Genomic DNA, 20,265 nt, shown 5'->3' with positions numbered 1-20,265 from the left:
CTGGGATTAAAGGTGTGAGCCACCACCCAGCTGGATATTTTGTTTTTAAAAACTGCTTTGGGCACTGGAGGGATGGCTCAGTGGCTAAGAGTGCTTTAGAGGACGTGTGCTCAATTCCCAGAATCCTTTAGAGGACCTGTGCTCAATTCCCAGAATCCATGTTGGGCAGTTCACGATGGTCAGGAAGCATAGCTGACCTGGAAGGGCATCTGTGCATACATTTAACACAGACATATACATATAAATGCAAATAAACTTTTTAAAAATTTTTTTCAAATAAACTTTTTAAATTAAAGATGTATTCATTTTTATGTGGTGTTTTGCCTGCATGTATGCTTGTGTGAGGGTACCAGATCCCTTGGAACTGGAGTTACAGACAGTTGTGAGCTGCAATGTGGGTGCTGGGAATTGAACCCATGTCCTTTGGAAGAGCAAACAGTAAGTACTCTTAACCACACTGAGCCATCTCTCTAGATCAGTAAATATATATATTTATTGTGTGTAGACCAGGCTGGCCTTGAACTCACAGAGATCCACTTGCCTCTGCCTCCCGAGTGCTGGGATTAAAGGGGTGCGCCACCACTGCCTGTCTTAAATATTTTTTAAAAATGAAACTTCTGTTTTTCTAATTCGTGTGTGTGTGTGTGTGTGTGTGTGTGTGTGTGTCTGTGTGTGTGTGTGTGAACGTGATGTATAAAAGTTTAGGAGTTATTCCTTTGAGGCCCACTCTGATGAATCTAGAGTTTGTGATATCCTGCTAGGCTGGCAGCCAGCAAGTCCAGCAATTAATTCTCTTATCTCTGTCCCTACAGCCTGAGGTTACAGGTGGGCAGGACAGGACACTGACTTGTTATGTGGTATTAGGATCTAAACTCTGGTTCTCATGGTTGCAAAAGTGCTCTTAATAGACTCATCTCTCCAGCCTCTTGAATATTCCTTCCTTCCTCCCTCCCTCCCTCCCTCTCTCTCTCCCTCTCTCCCTCTTTCTTTCTTTCTTTCTTTCTTTCTTTCTTTCTTTCTTTCTTTCTTTCTTTCTAAGACAGGTTTCTCTGTGTGATGGCCCGGACTGTCCTGGAACTTGCTCTGTATATCGGGCTGGCCTCCAATTCACAGAAATCCACCTGCCTCTGACTCTGCTGAGATGAAAGGTGTGTGCCACCACATATTTCTTTTTCTTTGCACTTGTTTGGAAGATTTCCTCACAAAGTGTTCTCAAGCCTTCTAGTTTTCCTACCCTTTCATAAAGCCAGGAGCAAAACAAGGTACAGCAAATAAGGGCTTACAAGTTTCGAAGCGTTTTGTTCACGGACCGGATACATCAGTGTAGGAGTAGATTCCATTAGACAAGTTCAGACTGGGAGGAGAAAGGGCAGGCCTTAGAGATGCTCCCTGGATCACCCTTGGGAACTTCTCCGGGACCTGAAGACAGAGGGTGACCCCATTTTTCTCTCCAAAGTTTTTACTGGGCGTCAGAGCAGACAGTTCAGGAAACTATAAAGAAACCCTAACAGCTTGAGTGCCGCCTCCTCAAATATTAACATCAACGACTCAACAGTAAAATTCATTAAATTCATCTCCTTCCTCCCACAAGCATAGATCCAAAGCTAGGAGACAGAAGTGACATGGCCATTCTTCATGGCCCAGCTTGCTCTTCCTTATTCCAGCCTGGGTTTCACAAGCAAATTGACACCTCAGTCTCTGGAAGTGGGCACCGGTGGCCAAGGGTACCTCCACTTTATCTTCACTGCCAAGTAGGTGAAGATGAAAGCAAAATGAGGCAATGGCTACGGCTGGTTGTGCCAGAGGAGGACTGGTCTGCCTGGGTATTCAGTGAAATCAAGGATTGGGGCAGGGGGTGTTTATGAGTCAACCTGGAGCAGCTGACGGAAAAAAAAAAAAAAGAAAGAAAGAAAAAGGAGGAAGACACTGGGAGGAGCGAGGGACTACTACTGGACTTGGTGCATGCTTGGTTCATGGGGGAGGTGCCCTTGAGGAGGATCTGTCAGAGAGGAGGATGCGGATGACACCCAGGGGCGGGACGGCGATGACTCTCGGCTAAGATTGGATAACTGCTGAGGGCGGGAGCTGGCCTTGCACAGCCTGGGTCCCCAGTTTAGTAATTGGCTATATATACGGCCAGCCGGGGCCACGACAGCGCGAGCGGGCTGGTCAGCAGCGCACGTGCCAGGCTCCGGGGCCCTTCTTCCTACGCACAAGTCCTTTCTGTCCTGGTTTTCTTCGTCCGGTCCTGAAATCCACTCCATCTTCGGCTCTCTTGGCTGTCGCCCAGCCCCCATCCCAAGCTCTGAACCTCGTCCTCTGCAAAAGCGAAATGGCCACATCCATGAATTTCTCACGTGGTTTGGAAGCGGAGCTGATCCAACCTTACAACTTCGAGATGTCTCAGGACTTAAGGCCCTTTTTGGATGAGTACTGGTGAGACCTGGTCAGGGGGAAGGACCAACTAACAGCTTTGAGAGGAGTGGAAACAGGGAGTGAATGCAGGGGTACTGGCTCCAACCCCCACCCCCACCCCCTGCCCAGCTCTGTCCTTCAAGGTACATTTCAAAGAGATTAGAGCTGGAAGAAAGAATCCAGAAATGAGGAGATGGGGAGAGGGGTGTGGGAGGAGGCAAGAGGGAAAAATGACAACTGCATGAGGACAAAACATGAGGACTGAGCTTGGCCTGAATGGAGCACTGTTAGGTGATCTCAGAGAGGACCTGCCTGAGCAGGTGCCTAGGGTCAGTCTGTCCTGGGCAACTATCAGGTTCTCCAAATGTCCCATCTTTACGGCTGTGAAGATTACTACAAGGTTGGGAACCCTTTCCAAGATTTCCCAAGGTTCTCTGTCTTACCCCTAAATCTCCCCAGGCACATTCTGTGGGCCGTTTTTGTTGTTCAATCAACTCACTATGAGCCAAACAGGCAGAAGATGTTGCTACACCCCCCTTACATCACAGCCTGGATGGAGTAGTTACTGGCTGCGGGCAGACAACTGTCATCTGCCCCCATCTCCACCGAGAAAGTAATAATCACAGAAACCTTGCATATGGCCGCTACCCTGTGCTAGGTATTCCCCAACCCCGTGCCCCATACAAACAAGGAAGCCTAAATGTCACACTGGTGGAACTCTAGTCTAGAGGAGTCCCTTGGGGGAGATGAGCGGGCTCTCTGCTAAGCAGTGCCCACTTGTGAATAGCTCCCCTCTGCTCTCTGCCCTGCAGGGTAAGTTCATTCCTCATCGTTCTAGTCTATCTGTTGCTCATCATTGTGGGCCAGAGCTACATGAAAACACGGAAGGGCTTCAGCTTGCAGGGGCCTCTCATCCTCTGGTCCTTCTGTCTGGCCGTGTTCAGGTAAGGCACTCCTCCACCCCATACTCTGCCTGTTCTTTAGTCCTTACACCTCTGTTTTTAGCCCTGAGGGTTTCTAAAATCCTCAGCTGCATTGACTTCTTTCCCACATTACTTTGTTTTCCTCCTTTCTTGGACTCAAAATGGCAGTCTCTGCTCTGTTCTATACCTATTTATTAATTTAGGTTTTTCGAGACATGGCTTCACTGTGTGACAGCTTTGGCGATCCTGGATCTAGCTCTGTAGACCAGGCTGGCCTTGAACTCACAGAGATCTACCCGCCTCTGCCTTCCAAGTGCTGGGAATAAAGGCATGCGCCACCACCACCTGGCCTATAACTTTTAAAAATGTTTGCTCTTAAAGACAGCCTCTCAAAGCTGTATCCTAGACTGCTCTAATTGCCACTCTGGAACCCAGGCTGGCCCCAGACTCACTGCAACCTTCTTGCTGCAGTCTCCCGAGTTCTAGGAATACAGATGCTAGGCTCTACTCCATCCCTCTCATGCTCAGGGAATCATACATCCAACAAATTTCTCTAGCTTTAAGTATCTTAGTTCCTGTCAAGTGTTGGTGGGGCATGCCTTTAATCCCAGCACTCGGGAGGCAGAGGCAGGTGGGTCTCTGTGAGTTCGAGGCCAGCCTGGTCTCCAGAGCAAGTGCCAGGACAGGCTCCAAAGCTACACAGAGAAACCCTGTCTCGATAAAAACCAAAAAAAAAAAAAAAAAAAAAAAAAAAGTATCTTAGTTCCTAAATTCCTCTTCAAAGACCATCAGCAATTTCCCCTGGCCCTGCTTCCTATGCCCTTCCCTATCTGGCCACTCATTTCTTCTAAGTCCCCCCATCTCGAGAACCCCATTCTTGACTTAGTTTCACCTCTCCCCCATGTTGACTGGCCTTTTCTCAACCCTTATCTCCCTGAGAATAGTTGTTAGATCTATCAATTGGCCCCAGGATCTCAAAAGCTGGAACCACCCTCCCTTGGAAGGGTAAGGAGGTGACAGAGCTTAGAAGAGATTGAGGTGGGATGGGCACATCTGGGGAATGGGCCTCATACCTTTGTGCTCTGTCTCACTTCAGCATCCTGGGCACAGTGAGGATTTGGAGGTACATGGGAACAGTGCTGTTCACACAGGGCCTCAAGCAAACTGTGTGCTTTGTGCTCTGTCTCACTTCAGCATCCTGGGCACAGTGAGGATTTGGAGGTATATGGGAACAGTGCTGTTCACACAGGGCCTCAAGCAAACTGTGTGCTTTGGCACCTACATTGATGATACCATAATCAAATTCTGGTCCTCTCTCTTTGTTCTCAGCAAGATTGTTGAACTCGGTGAGTATAGAGGCTTTGTCTCTGGTGCCCAATGACTTGCTCCTCAGTGCTGTCCCCTTACCCATCACATGGAAAGTCTCTTCCCTACCTCTAGGTCCCAACAGTATATCTCCCCCTTCCCCACACTGAGAATCCCTGCAGTGTTCCGGCACCCAGGGTAGTGGGTGGTCCTAGCACTGAGTGGTATGGCGGCTGACTCGCCGCTGACTCCTCATCTCTTAGGAGATACGGCCTTCATCATCCTGCGAAAGCGTCCACTCATCTTTGTGCACTGGTATCACCACAGCACAGTGCTACTATTCACAAGCTTTGGATTCAAGAACAGAATGCCTTCAGGTGGCTGGTTCATGACCATGAACTTGGGTGTACATTCCATCATGTATACCTACTACACTCTGAAAGCTGCCAAAGTGAAACATCCTAGCATACTTCCCATGGTCATCACCAGCTTGCAGATCCTGCAGATGGTTATGGGAACCATCTTTGGCATCCTGAATTACATCTGGAGGCAGGAAAAAGGATGCTACACAACAACGGAACACTTTTTCTGGTCCTTTATGTTATATGGGACCTATTTCATCCTATTTGCTCACTTCTTCCACCAAGCCTACCTCAGGCCCAAGGGCAAAGCTAAGCCCAAGAGCCAATGAGAGCTGGAAAGAAAGATGGAGCCTCAGGCTTTCCCCCATGGCACCAAGGGTTAGGTGTGGGAGAATGATTAGGGTACCTTCCCTGTATGGTTTCCCCCAGGGGACATGTACCCCAAAGTGGCCAGGAGCTATGGCAACCGAGATATGTCACCCTTGGAATAGGGCGTGCTTTGAACTTTCCGCCTTTAATGTCAAGGCCAACCAAACCCCAGGAAGGGATAGGACTGAGGCCCTTCAAACTGAGTTATTTATATTTATATTTAGAACTCTTTCTTTTCTTGCTCTATTTTTTAAATTAAAGCGGTCAACATCATTTTGAGGGTTTGTGGTTCCAGAGGGGGGTAAGTGGACTCTGTGTTGGGAGAAGGCTGCTGAGGGCCATCCGCAGGTGGGAAACCCTGAGGGTGTGTGGATGGAGAGGCACACACAAACACTCAATAAGAATCCTAGGCCTGGTAGGCGCTCAATAAATGTCTGTTACAGACTAGAATTTTATTGCTGTTAGAGGTCCAAGCCTCTGAAAGGAACAGTGAGAAACAGGTGCTAAAATCATAGGCTTCCTAAATTTTTGCAAAATAGATCCCTGAAAGAAAGCGTCGGAGACCAGACCTACCAGCTGTCCTCCCTGAGACCACGAGGTGGCGTCGCGGCACCAGCATAGGACGATCTCCGTCAACTAGCTGGTCACACCAAGCTTCACCGTTCCTCTCCTCCAGGAGTCCCCGCTTCCCCATCCTGGAGGACAGGAGTGAGACTGGAGCGTCAGAAGCCTGGAGGCTCACTCCGTTCCTGTACACCCAGCTGTCCTTTCGGACAACGGGAAGGATGAGGGGAAGGAGGGCTCAGCCGCAAGTCTGAATCATCAGGCCGTTGACAGTCCGCGCACGTTTATTTCATTGATCTTTGAAAACGGGATGGGGGAAGTCTGGAGAAGGCGGGATGGGCCACGGGTGAATTGGCCCCGGGGGAGCTAGCTGGTCCCTGTTCCTGGCCTCAGTCCCAGGGGCGCGGTCTCCGTTTAGGGGCCGGAGCACCCCTCGGGGCTGTGAGGGCAAAGGCCCTCTTCGGAGCCTGCCGCCCCTCCCCGGGTGCCCGAGCACCCCTATCAGACCCTGCCTGGGACGAGGACCGGCCGGTTTAGGCGACCCCGGTCCGGGGAGGCTGCGAGTTACTGCCCCGCCCTCGGGGACGATCCACAGCCCCGCGGCTCACACTGGCCGCTCCACGGCGTACTGGCAGGGGCTGAGGTTGGCGGCCGGAGGCGGCCCGGGCACGGCGGGGTAGCTGAAGGAGGCGTGCTGTTTGGCTTTGAGCCGCAGGCTAGCGAGGCTCGAGTTGCACGGGTCCCGGTACACGTAGGGGGAGGAGGCGGCGGCGGCGGCGGCCGCGGCGGCCGAGGCGTAAGGGCAGGACACGGCCCCGGAGGACACGGCGGCTGGAGCCAGGCCCGGGGGTGCCCCGCCCAGGCCCTGCAAGGCTCCGGGACCCGGGACGGCGCCGGGAGCCGCGGCGGCCGAGGGCACCATGGAGGCGGCGATGGAGCTGGGCGGTGAGAACACAGGCTGCGAAGCCAGAGGCCCCACGTTGACCGAGTTGAAGGCGAACGGGAAGGTCTTGGCGGCGAGCGGCGGGGCGAGCGCCTTGGGCGGCCAGTTGCCGTACGAGTAGCCGGGGTACACCTCCTCGTAGGGCGGCACCAGGCCCCCGAGCGGGGCCGCGAAGCCGCCCTTACACAGCTCCGCCTGCTGGCTGCGCTCCCGCTTCCGCCACTTGGCGCGGCGGTTCTTGAACCACACCTGCGGGCGGGCATCGGAGAGACCGGCCATGAGGACGCGCGGCGGGGCGGCGCGGGGGGGGGCGTCCGGGCGGGAAGATCGGAGGGGGTGCGGGCTACAACTAGGGAGGAGCGCGCAGAGCCGGGGCCCCCGAGAACAGAGGCCGGCGGCCCCTGCCGGGCCCGGGAGGGGGAGCGGGGGGCGCGCAGCGCGGGGTCCAAGAGAGACGAGGAGGAGGTGAGCCCCGGTCCCGCGCCCGGCAGGCGAGGCAACTGGAAGGGAGGGATCCCCGGGCAGGAACTGGACCCGACGTGGGGCCCGCACCTCAGGGCCACCAGCTACTCGGGGGCCCCCGCGAGGGCGAGGTGCTTGCAGGTGAGGGCTGCGGGTCGGGCGGAGGCATACCCGCACGCGGGCCTCGGTGAGGTTGGTCCACACGGCGATCTCTTCGCGCGTGCTCATGTCGGGGTAGCGGTTCCTCTGGAAGGTGGCCTCCAGCTCCTGCAGCTGCTGGCTGGTGAAGTGCGTGCGCTGTCGCCGCTGCTTCTTCTTCAGCGAGCCGTCCTCGGGGGAGCCCCCCGGCAGGGAGGCCGAGGCCTTCTCCGAGTCTGGGGTGCAGAATGAGACAGGTCATGGGGAGCTAGGGTCTGGCCCTGGGACCTCAAGGAATTCCTCAAACTCTGGCTGCCTGCCACCCAGATTGCCACTCTGGGTCCCACACACCCGGCAAGGCTAAACTGTTTTCTCCTCCACCCCCAGAAGGGGGCGCGCTCACCACTGTGCTCCTGGCCCTTGCAGCCGTGTTCCGGGAGGGGAGGGTGTGGGGTGCCTGCATCTGACAGTGACAGGGCAGGGCTCCGAGCCTCTGCCTCACTGAGCAGCCCGAACTCCATGGAGGGAGGACTCTAGAGGAAAGAGAAGACACAGATCAAGTAAATAGAGGTAAAAACCAGCGACTCATGGCCACCCCGACGTGGTGGTGAATGCCTGGGATCCCAGTACTCATGAGGCAGAAGTAGGAAGATCGCCCATGAGTTCCAGCCTAGCACACTCTACATTGTGAGCACCAGGTCAGCCAAGAATACGTAACAAGACCCTCTCTCAAACAAGCAAAATAACAACAACAAAACCATGGAGTTATCAGGATCCTAATAGGGTTTCCCCACAACATTCATGCCTCTCTTCTCATCCACGGGCAAAGCTATCTCGAATGGCGTACTCTAGAATAGAGTGTGGAAAGATGGCTCAGCACCCACGTGGCTGGCAGCTCTCAACCATCAGTAATTCACTTCCAAGGGATCCAAAGTCTTCTGCCCTCCCTGGGGACTAGGCACTCGGGTGCAGACATGCATGCAGGAAAGACACCCATACACTTAATACAAGTCTAAAAACAACCAGAACAAAGAGTTGAGAAAGGGAACCCAAATGAGCAAAAGGTGCACATGGGAGGTTTTATGCACACATAAAGACAACAGATCCATTAACTGTTGGACCCATGTCCAGTGCCACAGCTGTTCCATTTTGTTTCTTTGGGACAGAATCTCATGTAGCTCAGGCTAGCCTTAGTCTGTGATCTTCCTGCCTCTACCTTTGAATGCTGAAATTACTGACCTGTATTACCACACCCAGCTAAGTTTCAGTTTTATTTATTTAATTTTGGGGGTTTGTTTTGAGACAGAGTTTCTCTGTGTAGCCCTGGACTGTCTGGGAACTCCCCCTCAAGACCAGGCTGGCCTCAAGCTCATAGAAACCCTCCTTCCTGGGCCTCCAAGTGCTGGGATTAAAGACATGCAACACCGCCACTGCCTGACTTCAAAGTGTTTTTTCTTTTACTCTTTTCAATTTTATTTTTTAAGAATGTAATATTTGTTTAGAGCCAGGTGTGGCAATGTAGATCTACAATGTCAGCACCCAGAAGGTAGAGGGCCTGGACTTTAAGGCCAGCCTTGGTTACATGAGACCCTGTCTCAAAAGACAAGGGGTGATTCACTTGGTAAAGTACCTGTGTCCCAAGCATGAGGACCTGAACTTGACTTCTCAGCACCACATAACACCACCCTGTAACCTAGCCCTGGGGAGACAGAAACCAGTTTGCTTGCCAGCCAGTCAAACTGACCTGGACAGCTCTGAGTTCAATGAGAGACTCAACAAGCTGGGAATGGTGGAGGAAGAGGCAGTGCTGATCTCTGCCTTCACATGTATGTGCGTGGGTATCTTCATACACACAGCCATGCTTGTGTACCTCCACACACACAAACACGTGTGCATGTACACAAACAGTACTTTTAGATTCCAATCCAAAAGCTCTGAAACTGCAGGCTGGGGAAATGGCTCATTAATTAAGAGCACTGGCTGCTCTTCCAGAGGTCCTGAGTTCAATTACCAGCACCCACATGGTGGCTCACAACCAGCTAGAACTGTAGTCCCATGGGATCTGATGCCCTTTTCTGGTATGCAGACACACATGCAGATAATACCCATATACATAAACACAATAAAGTTTAAAAAAATAAAGTCTGTAACTGGAAATGTACCTCCAAGCTTGGAATTCAGAGAAATCCAGGGTTCAGACACCGATACCGAGATTAGGGATGATCAGCCCAGCTCAATCGTTTCATAGGTGGAACCTAAGAACCAAAGTAACTCAATTAAGTCACTGAGCCTGTGAACTGTACAGTTAGGACCTGAACTAGATTTATGGACTCTGGAAGAGGCTTTTTCAAATTGTGTTCCTTGGAGCCCTCTGCAGAACTAGAACTCCAGCTTGGATCCCCTTAGGTCTGCTTTAGCAGTAGGGCAATTCTGCCTGTTTGGGTTACTTATGTTTTATGAAAGGATTTTGTTTGAATAAAAGGTTTCATGTCAATACCAAGTTTGAACACCATGAGTTGGGGTTGGAGAGATGGCTCAGTGGCTTAAAGCACTTGTTCTTGCCGAGGATCGAAGTTCGATTCCCAGCATCCACGTGGCATCTCATAACCATCTGGAGCTGCAGTTCCAGGGGATCCAGTGCCCTTGCCTTGTCTCCACACAGGTAAAACAGTCACACAAAGTAAACACAAACAAATAAACAATATCTAAAAATTAGAAAAGAATAGAAAAGACCACAGGCACTTGGGCCCCTTCTGTTCCTTTGCTTGTCTGAAACATGCACCTTCTACTGGTCATTTCGCCATCTCATGCCTAGCCTCTCTCACACCATTCCAGGCAGTATGTATGGGTTCCTTTAGACATTTCACCCAACACACACACAAACACACACACACACACTTATACTTCCTGACAGTATTCCTAGCCCAAACCTAGCCTGACCTTGCCAAGGAGGCTGCCTGGGTCCCTGTGGAGGGTTCCCTTGCAGGGTCCTCCTTCTGGTGGTCTCTCCCAAGACCTCTCCTGAAAGGGAAGGGAAGGGACGGGAAGGGAAGGGATAGTACTGGTGCTCTTGATTCCAGGAGCCTCTAGGGCAGAAAACAGAAACTAGGATAGGAGGAGAGAGATAGGTGTGTGTGTGGGGTCTCTGTCTCCAACACCTTCTCCCCATCATTGGGGACACAGTGCAGGCTACACGGGGAGGCATTAATGTGATGGATTATCCCAGATCGAGATGAGCATCACTTGGCTGATCTGAATTTATTAAAAGCCTTTCTCAAGGGTGTGCAGATGGACAATGGCCAGTGTTTGTACATGGTAATGCCCCCTTCAGCCAGCTCTGAGAGCACAGCTGTGCCCCACCCGAGCCAGGGTGACAGTAGGACAGAGGTCAAGGCAGAGGCTGAAAACAGTCCTGGCTCTTCTGCTGGCATACGGATCATGATCTTGGACTTTTTGCTGGGGTTAGAGAGGCCAGCAAGACTAGGGGGAACCCAGGAAGGAGAGAAGTTGGGCCTGGGGTGCAAGTGTACTTAGTTTACCCTTCCTTTCCAGGTCTCAGAGCAGGAGCCGGAAGCCTGGAAATAGAGATGGCCTTGCAGGGACCTGTGATAGTTTGATTAGCACTTCTTCACAAATTTCTGGAAAGACGTGGGAGGAGCTTAGAGCTGGAAACTGAGGCGCCCTGCAGCCTGGCCTTCTTTCAGATTCATTTGACCTTGAAATTCAAACCATGCTGTTGCCTTTTCCAGAAGCCACAGAAGCAGCATAGAACTGGGCGAAAGGGGCAGTGAGGTTTGCCTGCAGGAAAAGCTACATCCCTCTGCTGCCATTCATCCTTCCAATCTGTTGGGCAGCAGACTCCTAATTTTCCAAGTTCCCCTTCCCCTGGCATTCCATACCTGGATCTTGATTTCATCCTCTATTTCAGTAGAAGGAGGCCAGGGAAAGAGTACAGCAGCCAGAGCAAAAGACAGGGCTGAGTTCAAGCTGTGTGTTCTCAGAGACAGGCAGACACAAGTGCAGACACACTCGGCCCTGACTTAGACACAATGAGCACTTGGACTTGAAGCTAGAGGCACAGAAACACGCGCTCTCCCACATTCAGGCAGACAGACACACACCGTCACACAGTCTCCTCTCTCTCTGACAGGGACAGCTGCCCGGGCTGTTTTGGAGCTAGCCATTCCCCTCCCCCCTCCCTTCCCCTCCCTGGCCCCTCTGAACCTCAGCTCTCTCAGTCCCAGGAGTTCAGAACTCTGTGTGGGGGAGGAGGAGGCCAAGGGGACCAGGGAATAATGTTCTTCATTTAGTGGCTATTAGAGAGAAGCTGCTTGGCTGAGTCAGAAGGCACTAGAATGCTGGAGCTAGGGGATCAGTTAGAGAGGTAATCTGTTATGGGCCAAAGGAATTAGGTTTGGAGTCAAAAGATCTAGGTTCATGTCCTGGTAACCCCAACTTACCAACTATGTATCCTTGACAAGGTATTTCATCATCTCTAAGAGGGAGATCATAATCCCTTCTCTGCCCGCCTTCAATTTTTTTTCTTTCTCCTCCAGATGGGGTATTGCTATATAGCACAGGTTGGCCTCAAACTTGTGATTTTCCTACCAGGTGCTAAGATTACAGGTGTGTGCCCATGACTCTGTCTTCATTAATAGATAGTGTGTGTGTGTGTGTGTGTGTGTGTATCTATCTATCTATCTATCTATCTATCTATCTATCTATCTATCTATCGAGATAGAGTCTCTTGTGGCCCAGTATGGCCTTGGGCTCACTTATAGCCTAGGATGACCTTGAATTTCTGGTCCTGCTGCTTCTACCTCCTAAGTGCTGGGATTAACGGTATGTGCCACCACCGTACCTAGTTTATGTGGTGCTGGGAATCAAACTCAGCACTTTATTCATTTTAGGCAAGCACTCTACCAATTGACCTACATCCCTACCTCCAAAGTATAGCTTGGGCTTCCCCCTGTCTTATCCTCTCTAGTGTTTGCCCACTGACAAGCACTACCACAATTGGCCACCACCAGAAGCAATTGTTGTAAGTTTCAAATACCATATAGCATATGTAAAAATAAAATTCATAATATTTTTCTAGTTCCTTCTAGAAGTTGAGCACTAAATTAGCCACCCTTGCTTGGGTGGCTCACCTCCCCAGACTCTGTGTCTCAATGAAAAAGTCAACTTGTGTATACCAGGGAGATACTGCACGTCAGGGAGGGATACAGGGCTCAGTCCTAAAGAAACAGCAAAATGGGCTAAGGAATGCAAGCAGGGAGCCACAGCCATCAGGGACTGGAAAAGAAAGAATAAAGCTGTCTGAGACTTGACTGAGTGCATAACTGCAGTGAGAGGGGCCGGGAAGTGCTGTGTGACACCACAGAGTGAAGGCATGCACACAGATGCCAGGATAGGAGGAGATGAGAGGGAGGGCACAGAAGGCAGCCTCATGTCCGGGTGGGCTGGCCAGGCAAAGGCTGGGGGCGCCAAGTTGTTATCTGAGTTGGAGACAGGCTGACTAAGGATTAAGCTCCCCCAAACTGCTAGAGGTCAGGAAGCTGGGGAGTTGGGCCAGGGGCCAGGGACTTCATCTAACTTAGTGAATGGGAGGGATATGCAGTAGCATGGAAGCTGCATGACTGGCTGTTGCTGGCAGGGGCAAACATAGCCAAAAGATAACTGTGCTGAGGAATCTAGCTCCAAGAGGGCTTGTCTGCCCACCCCTACTCTTTTTTAACATACTTTGCTGGAGATACAAGGTCCAGACTCCCCTGGCAAAGGGAAAATAGAAGTGCAGGTATTGTTTGATTCCAAAGTACTATAAGTCTGTAATGGACAAACAACAACAAAATATCAGGAGACGTTAAGGCAAAGACCAGATCATAGGTGTTTCGCAAGGGACACAAGCTCATAGTAAGAAGGAAACTATCATGGAACCCACTTATAGTCCAGAAGCCAGGAGTAGAACAAGGCCACTGGGAAAACCCAAGATAAGTTGGAATAACAATCCCTGAAGCAGGAAGGAATGGGAGACAGCCCTCATCTTGCAGGGGGTGGGTGAGGAAGGAAGAGAAGATGGGTTGTGGTCTATGGCTCTGCTCAGCAAATAGTAAACTGGGAACAGGTGAAAATCAAGGCCCTAAGCTAGTACCGTGCCATGCCATAACTAAAGCTGAAGTGAGTCCCTGGAATGGATACAGCCTTCTATTCACTTGGGATACACAGCACCCATGCTCTGGTCTGCTGAATTGCAGCGTGCAAAGGGGAACAGATGCTTCTTTATCTGTTCATAGTTTCAAGATGAAACGCAGCAGCTCAGGTGGAGGCAGGAGTCACTTGATGGACTAAAGTTATCAAAGCAGTGAATCAGAGATCAGAGAAACAATCATGCAAGCTTCTCAGTGTCCATCCCCTGCTCCTTCTTTTATCAAGCATTGCATGTGTGCTAAGAGGGCCAAGGACTGTAGTTCACAAACTTTAACTTGCTTACAGTCTGGAGTGGGGGGCAAACAGAACGTGTGATGGGAGAATGGAGTCTGTGGGTCTAACCCTTAGGTTGTGGGAGATCAGATATGGGAGGCCATATAAAGAAGTAGCAATTGTTAGGGCTCAGAAAATGTAGGTACTTGGCTGAAATGGTGATTGTGGAGAGAGAGGAGGGGTGGGGCCTTCTAAATAACCCAGAACTGTTGAGGTGTTTAAAGGGCAGCACAGAACCTCATTTGATCAAAAGCTTAACGTGGGACATGAGGAACCAGAGGGAAAAAGGGTTTAGATTAAGGAGGCCCCTGGTGAGAGACAAGTACTGGTTCAGATTTGATACAGTCGAGGCTAGAGTGTTCTTGGCTTTTCTGTGGGGAAAAAAAAAATCCTAAATTCAGGGTGTGGTCACATATGCCTGTAATCCCAGCACTCAGAAGGCTGAGGCAGGAAGATCAAGGGCTCCGGTCCAATCCAGCGTGGGCTACATAAGAGACCACATAGAGGCAGGAAGTGAAATGGTAGCAACTCATATGAAGTTTCTTTAAGATCTCCATCTTTATTTACTTTTCCTGTGCTCAGGATTGAACCAGGCTGCTTGAACGCACTAGGTGAACACTCTGCCCCCACCAAGAGGCACGTCCTAGCCCCTCCAGCTTAATTTTAAGACTTCAAGTTGATTTTGCACCCTTTTTCATAAAGCATATACGTATTTACAACCCCAGCCTTTAACGTCACCACATAGGGCAGGTAGGCCCCAAGCAGCCCACCACTCTCCTACTCCTATACTGCATTCACAGCTGCAGCTCCAAGCATCACTGCCAGCTACAAGCTACCGGCAAGTTTAAGGCTTGCCGGTAGCCAGTGACATACGAAGTAGCATCTTTGTGACCTTGATTTGCAGTGGTAACTAGAATGGATTGGGCTGGGGAGAGATAGGAAAGGGGAAACAGATTTATAAGAGGCTGAGGCAGGAAGTTTCCAGTTCAAGGCCAGCCTGGGCTACATAAGGAGTCTCTATTACAACAAACAAAAAATTAAAGATGGTCTTGAGGAAAGGAAAATGGGGGAGGAGAGGTGGGAGAGGCTTGCAAATCATTTATGTCTCTCTTTCCACAGCTCTTTTAACTTATGTCTTCTTTTCCTTTTCCTCCCTGTCACTCTTATAGGTAAATTGTCAACGACTGCACATGCTGTAGGTACTCTAAAGCTCAGGACCTAGTAGGTCCTCTTGGCTAGCTGTCATCTCCCTCTCCCAGACTGCAGCAAGCATCAGTTAAAATGAATGAGGAAGAAAAGATCTGACGGTTCCCACCCCTCACTCACGGTAGTTCAGCTTTAGTCCTTTCACCCTGCCCTCCCTTTCTGGACTTGGATCCTCAGCTCTCATTGACATTCTTGAGTAGTAGACGGGCAGAGTTCAGATCAGTCTATTTGGTAGAGAGGTTAAGACATATGGGGAACTTCTCATGTTCCCAGAGAGGGACAGGGGTGATGGCTGACACAGGAACTCCAGAGATGTTCCATCTATCCTTAAAAACATAGCTGTGGCTGAATCAAGAACATGATCAGCTACTCCAAGGCAGAAGACCCTGTGTCCTGAAGAAAGACTCTATGGTCATGGGGATTGCAGTTTGGGCGGAATAACAGCAGTAAGGCTTCTTGTGGTGTTTTTCCATTTACAAGAAGCTTTTCTTCTGTACATGATAGATATGTTTCATTTAACTCTCACAGGCCCCTGAGTGGCAGGAATGTCCATCCCTGCTTATCTCCAAGACGTCAGGAAACTATCCTAGATTGCACAGCACCAAGAGGTTTGAACCGAGTTCTGCTCTTTTGCTTGTCTCTCCCTCCATACTGCAACCATTAGTGACTGACATGCACTGATCCTCTGAAGCCCTGAAAGATTCCATTCCTGCCTCTGTTGCTTCTCTGAAAATGAACTCTGGAAGTTAGCCGTCTACTGTACCAGAGCACATTTTCCTATTTACCCTAAGCTTGTAAACTCCAGTTCTAAAAGCCCCCACCCACAACATCTCGGGTTTCAGGATTTCAGCAAGTTCTCTGCTCATTTAGGTCTTTCATTGTGCTGTAGATTTCCACCCTGTTTCACCTAAACTCGCTGTTAGGTTCCCTCTCTCCCTGCCCCCCTCTTTGGAACCCAGGACCTTGAGTATGCTGTGCAAATACTCTCCCAATGAGCCATACTCGAAGCTCTGTTCTCTAACCTCTCTAGGCCCATAGCATCCTCCCTAAGAGCTACTTACTGATCAGTCTTGCACTCAGTTACATGGTTTCATGCAAGGGTGGAAGAAAGTTCTATTTTTTTTTCCCAGTCATCTTTGTTATGATGCTTTTTTTTTTTTTTTGGTCTTTTGGTTGAAAGTTGAACCTTGAGTTTTCAAAGAACTGTAATGATTTCTTTATTTCTTCCCTGACATGGAGTCCTTCATTTTCTGCATACTTTCAGTGATTTTTTTTTCAAAAGCAATGGGAACACAAGCCCCTAAAATGTATATGAGAATGTGATGGAAGTAGTTGCAGTGTGAGTCTATATTTATTTATCAAGGAGAGCAAGGGACACATAAAATAAGAGGAACAAGGTCTTAGCCAGGACCTGAGTGAACGTGAGGACTGAGGAGTGGAGCCAGCAGTGTGAGAAGTAAGAATCGAATTTTACTTATGGGTGGAGGGTGAGAAAAGAGGACTTTTTAAGACTACTCATTGTTAACAGTGCTCTGCACTTGTCCTGAACACTCACTCCCTAGCTGAGTTGTCTTGTTCACAAATAGGATTCGGGGTTCCCTTCTGCTCAACTGGACTCTAGTTAGAGTTGGAGGTCAGGGAGGGTGGTCATTGTAGTGGCCAGAGGCGTCAGGGCTCTCCCTCGGTCAGAAAGAAGCAAAGGGGACATTGAGATGTCCTTCCTGGTCAGATTGAGAGGATGGTGCTGGCATCAAGCGGGGCCACAGAGTGGGTTTCATCTGCCTTCTTTTCCCTTTCCCTTCTCCCGGGAAGGCAGTATTTACTTTATGAAAGGGCTACAATTTTCTTGTCTGGTAGGTTTTTGTCGGTCAAGGAGTCTTGAGTAGGTTAACAACTAGACTAGGAGTATGAGGGCATCTGGTGGGCTGTACTGGAATTAGGGTTAGAAGTGGGTACAGTTGACTCGGAGAGTTTGTGAGGGAACTGAGACTCTCAGGGGCTTGTGGGTGGAAGGATGGTCACTGACCTGCTGCTGATGCACCTATGGCCTTGTCTTTCCTTTGGTCTTGATTCTTTCCTCAAATTTGGAATGTGGAAGTCTATTGATGCCCTGATCTATTTGAGCTAAAGTGGGGTTGTCTCGAAGAGGCACCATGCCCCAAGGCCAGGCTGCATCTTTTATTCTCCCTGCCCCCTCCAGGTTCAATAGGCAAGAGGGACAGAAAGAATCAAGTGTGCAAACTGGGAGCTGGAATTTCAAGGGACCCCCTGCGCCGACCCCATTCCACAAACTGCAGCTGGGCAGGCGCTGCCGGATAGGTGAACATGCCAGCCGGCCAGGGACATTCTGTCCACCACTACTGGACACATTGTCTGTTCTGGAGAGACCCACTTTGCCACCCCAAACATTCTGTCCACTCCAAACCCCACGTGCCGCTGACATTCTGTCGGATTCCGAGGCGGCTCCAGATCTGGACCCTTCCAGATCCCGACACCCCGCGACAGGCCCGTCAGTTTTGTCGCGTTGATCTGGCAGCCTGGGCCCTGTAGCTCTCAGCGGCCATCTGACCCATTAGCTACTCTCGCAAATACGGCTCCTATTCCAACTGCGGAGCAGCTGGGAAGAAAAGCATGAGCTACTAGGAGCACCCCTACTTCCAGCCCCTAGAGTCTGTCTAAGCCCGGGCCATGGGGCGCTGGGCGCCGCCTGTTGCCCTTACGCTGCCCTCGCCCGAGCTGGCCACGGTCTCTGCTGCCCCGGTCGCCTTTTGGTCGCTTGCCCCCTTCCCCTAGATATCAGGGTGCTTTCTGGTAAAGGTTTCTAGACTCTCTGCTCTGCGATCCGTGCAGTTCTTCGGCTTCTCTCCGGTCCCCCAGGTGCTTACCCGGAGTTTCCCTTCTCCCATGTCCCAGCCCGGGGGCTGCTGTACGCCTTTCCAGTCTTGACCGGTTCCCCCAACACCAGAGTTTAACCGCCCCACGTTCCCTTCTAGGAGTCCCGGGACCAGTCTTGGCTCCCCGGCCCGGTGAGCTCCTGTCCCCCGCATGGTCAAGCACTCACAGTGCGTCCCGCAGCAGGCAGACTCCCGGCGGCGGTGGCGGCGGTGGCGGTGGCGGCGGCGGCGTTCTGGAGCGCAGGCAGGGGCCAGGGGCCAGGCACCCTGCCGGGTGGGGGCCGCCCCCCTGCTCCGGGGCGGCCGCTCCGCTAGGCGCTCCCAGGCCAGCGGAGCCGAGACTGAGCCTCGCGGAGTAGTGTCACCCCCCGCCGGCGCCCATTCACTTTATGGCAACCCAGGGCGCCCCCAGCCCGCAGCCGCTCGTTGCGCGCCCTAGGCCCCGCCCCTTTCCAGCTGCGCCGTCCTGGCTCCTCCCTTTCCAGCTGTGAACCTTCAGGCCCCGCCTTGGTGGGGAGGGGTCCTGCCGGCGGGCGGCCAAGAACCCCGCCCTCTGACCAATCAAAAAGCGTCCGCCAGCGACAGAGCAACGCCCCCTCCCCACGTGGCCGGGATCGCGCTGCAGCTGGGACGCTAAGGCTCAGCTAAGCCAGCAAAAGTACAGTGGTCGGCGAGCGGCCGGCGTCCAGCCCGGTTGGCGGCGAATTGAGGGCTTGGGCTCTACCCGGAGCGGCGTGAAGCAGTGGCTGGGGGGAGGGCGGAGGGAGCGCCAGATGGGGTGGCGGACCCGGCCGCCCAGTCTCAGTGCTCACACTTGGTTGCCGCTTGTTTCGCCGATTTTCTCCACTTGTCGCTGTCTGTCTTTCCACTCTTTGTCTCTGTCCCAGTCCTCCTACGTCTCTCCACTTTCTTTATGACCGCTGCATTGCTCCCTACTCTGCCACTTTGAAAGGGTAATTTCTCTTTTCAATACCTCCCCCACCCCATCACATCTTCTTTCTCCCCGAACGAAGATAACTTGGAGAAAGCAGGGTTTGGAACGAGAAAAATCAAAATAGTATACAGCACCTTCTTTCAGTCACCTGGGACAAGTAACAACGATGCCAACGAAAATAAAAGGTAGCTTCCAGTGGCTCTCTGGCCTTAGGCTGGGTGCTCTTCAAAGATGTGGGCGCTCGAATTCTCCCTCTGCACTCTCAGTTTGCCTGGGGTGTGCTCTCCCAGCTTCAGCAATTGTTTTCCCGCACACCAGATTCAGTCCCGTGGGGAAGGGGTAGCCTTCGCGCTTTGGAGTTAGGTATTTGCAAGGGACGGGACAGATGTTCAAGGAATATGATAGGCTGGTTACTTGGTGCCCCTGAAAGTCCTAAGCCCTGTGCACAATATACTCCTAATATGAATCTGAGCATACATATCAATGCTTAAAACACACAAGCTATCTTTATAGCCCTCAGGAAAAAGGACAAGCTTTCTAGGGTGGCATACTAGACCTTCAGGATCCGAACTCCCCCATGTCTCTTTCGATAGGGTCTTGCCTCTGTAGCTCTGTGGTTTTGGATAAACTTTTAACTATTATCCTACCACTGCCTGTACTGAATACAATGTTTACAGGTGTGCGACGCGACACTGAACACCGCTCTCTGACGTTGTCGTCAGTTTCGCTTCTCCTGAACACCTCTAGTCTTTCCTGACAATAACCAATCATATCGCTGATACTGACTACTGAAGCCTTCCCTGAACTGCCAGATAAGTTAGATGTGTACATAGTCTCTTGCTCCCATGACCCCTGTCATTCCATCTTCCAGATTGAAAGGATCAGCTGATCTGTTGTCTTCTATAAAATAAAACTCAGGAGCACAAGAACCATTTCTTCCTTATTCTTCCATTTGCAGGGATATAGAAACTCAGTAAGTGCTGTACTGAAAATCTACAAAGAAGGTGTTTTAATTGTTAAATGACCTGTAATACTTATGAAGGATGGAAGGATTGTTGTATATCTATTGGTCTATCTATGTATCTATCTATCTATCTATCGCTTCGTCTTTAATTTACAACCACATGCTTTTAAGATGTCTAATGTCTGAAGGCATGTGTAGGTAGGGATGGGAGAGTAGGGAGTTTCAGTTCACTTACAGGGTTTTCCCGTTGTCTCTCCAACATGAGACAGGCCCAAAAGTCCAAGCTCTAATTTTCAAATGAAGAGA

The 20,265-nt window shown here is 51.0% G+C and overlaps 2 protein-coding genes across 2 annotated transcripts; one reads left to right on the top strand and one right to left on the bottom strand.

The window, feature by feature from the left end:
* Window positions 1-2,332: 2,332 nt before the first annotated feature.
* On the top strand, window positions 2,333-5,334 carry Elovl3 (ELOVL fatty acid elongase 3). Its single transcript, XM_027407477.2, has 4 exons — window positions 2,333-2,436; window positions 3,228-3,359; window positions 4,533-4,684; window positions 4,907-5,334. Exons 1-4 carry the CDS (start codon window positions 2,333-2,335, stop codon window positions 5,332-5,334), a joined length of 816 nt encoding a protein of 271 aa, XP_027263278.1.
* Window positions 5,335-6,204: 870 nt separating this feature from the next.
* Window positions 6,205-8,002, bottom strand: LOC100752159 (pituitary homeobox 3). Its single transcript, XM_035441790.1, has 3 exons — window positions 7,885-8,002; window positions 7,515-7,717; window positions 6,205-7,130 (listed from the first exon to the last, which is right to left on the bottom strand). The coding sequence occupies exons 1-3, from the start codon at window positions 8,000-8,002 to the stop codon at window positions 6,543-6,545; spliced, it is 909 nt and encodes a 302-aa protein (XP_035297681.1). The 3' UTR covers window positions 6,205-6,542.
* Window positions 8,003-20,265: the final 12,263 nt, after the last annotated feature.

This window comes from Cricetulus griseus, chromosome 3, assembly GCF_003668045.3.
Source record: "Cricetulus griseus strain 17A/GY chromosome 3, alternate assembly CriGri-PICRH-1.0, whole genome shotgun sequence".
In the NCBI taxonomy this organism is placed as follows: Eukaryota; Metazoa; Chordata; class Mammalia; order Rodentia; family Cricetidae; genus Cricetulus; species Cricetulus griseus.
This window is presented reverse-complemented; position numbering and strand designations above follow the sequence as displayed.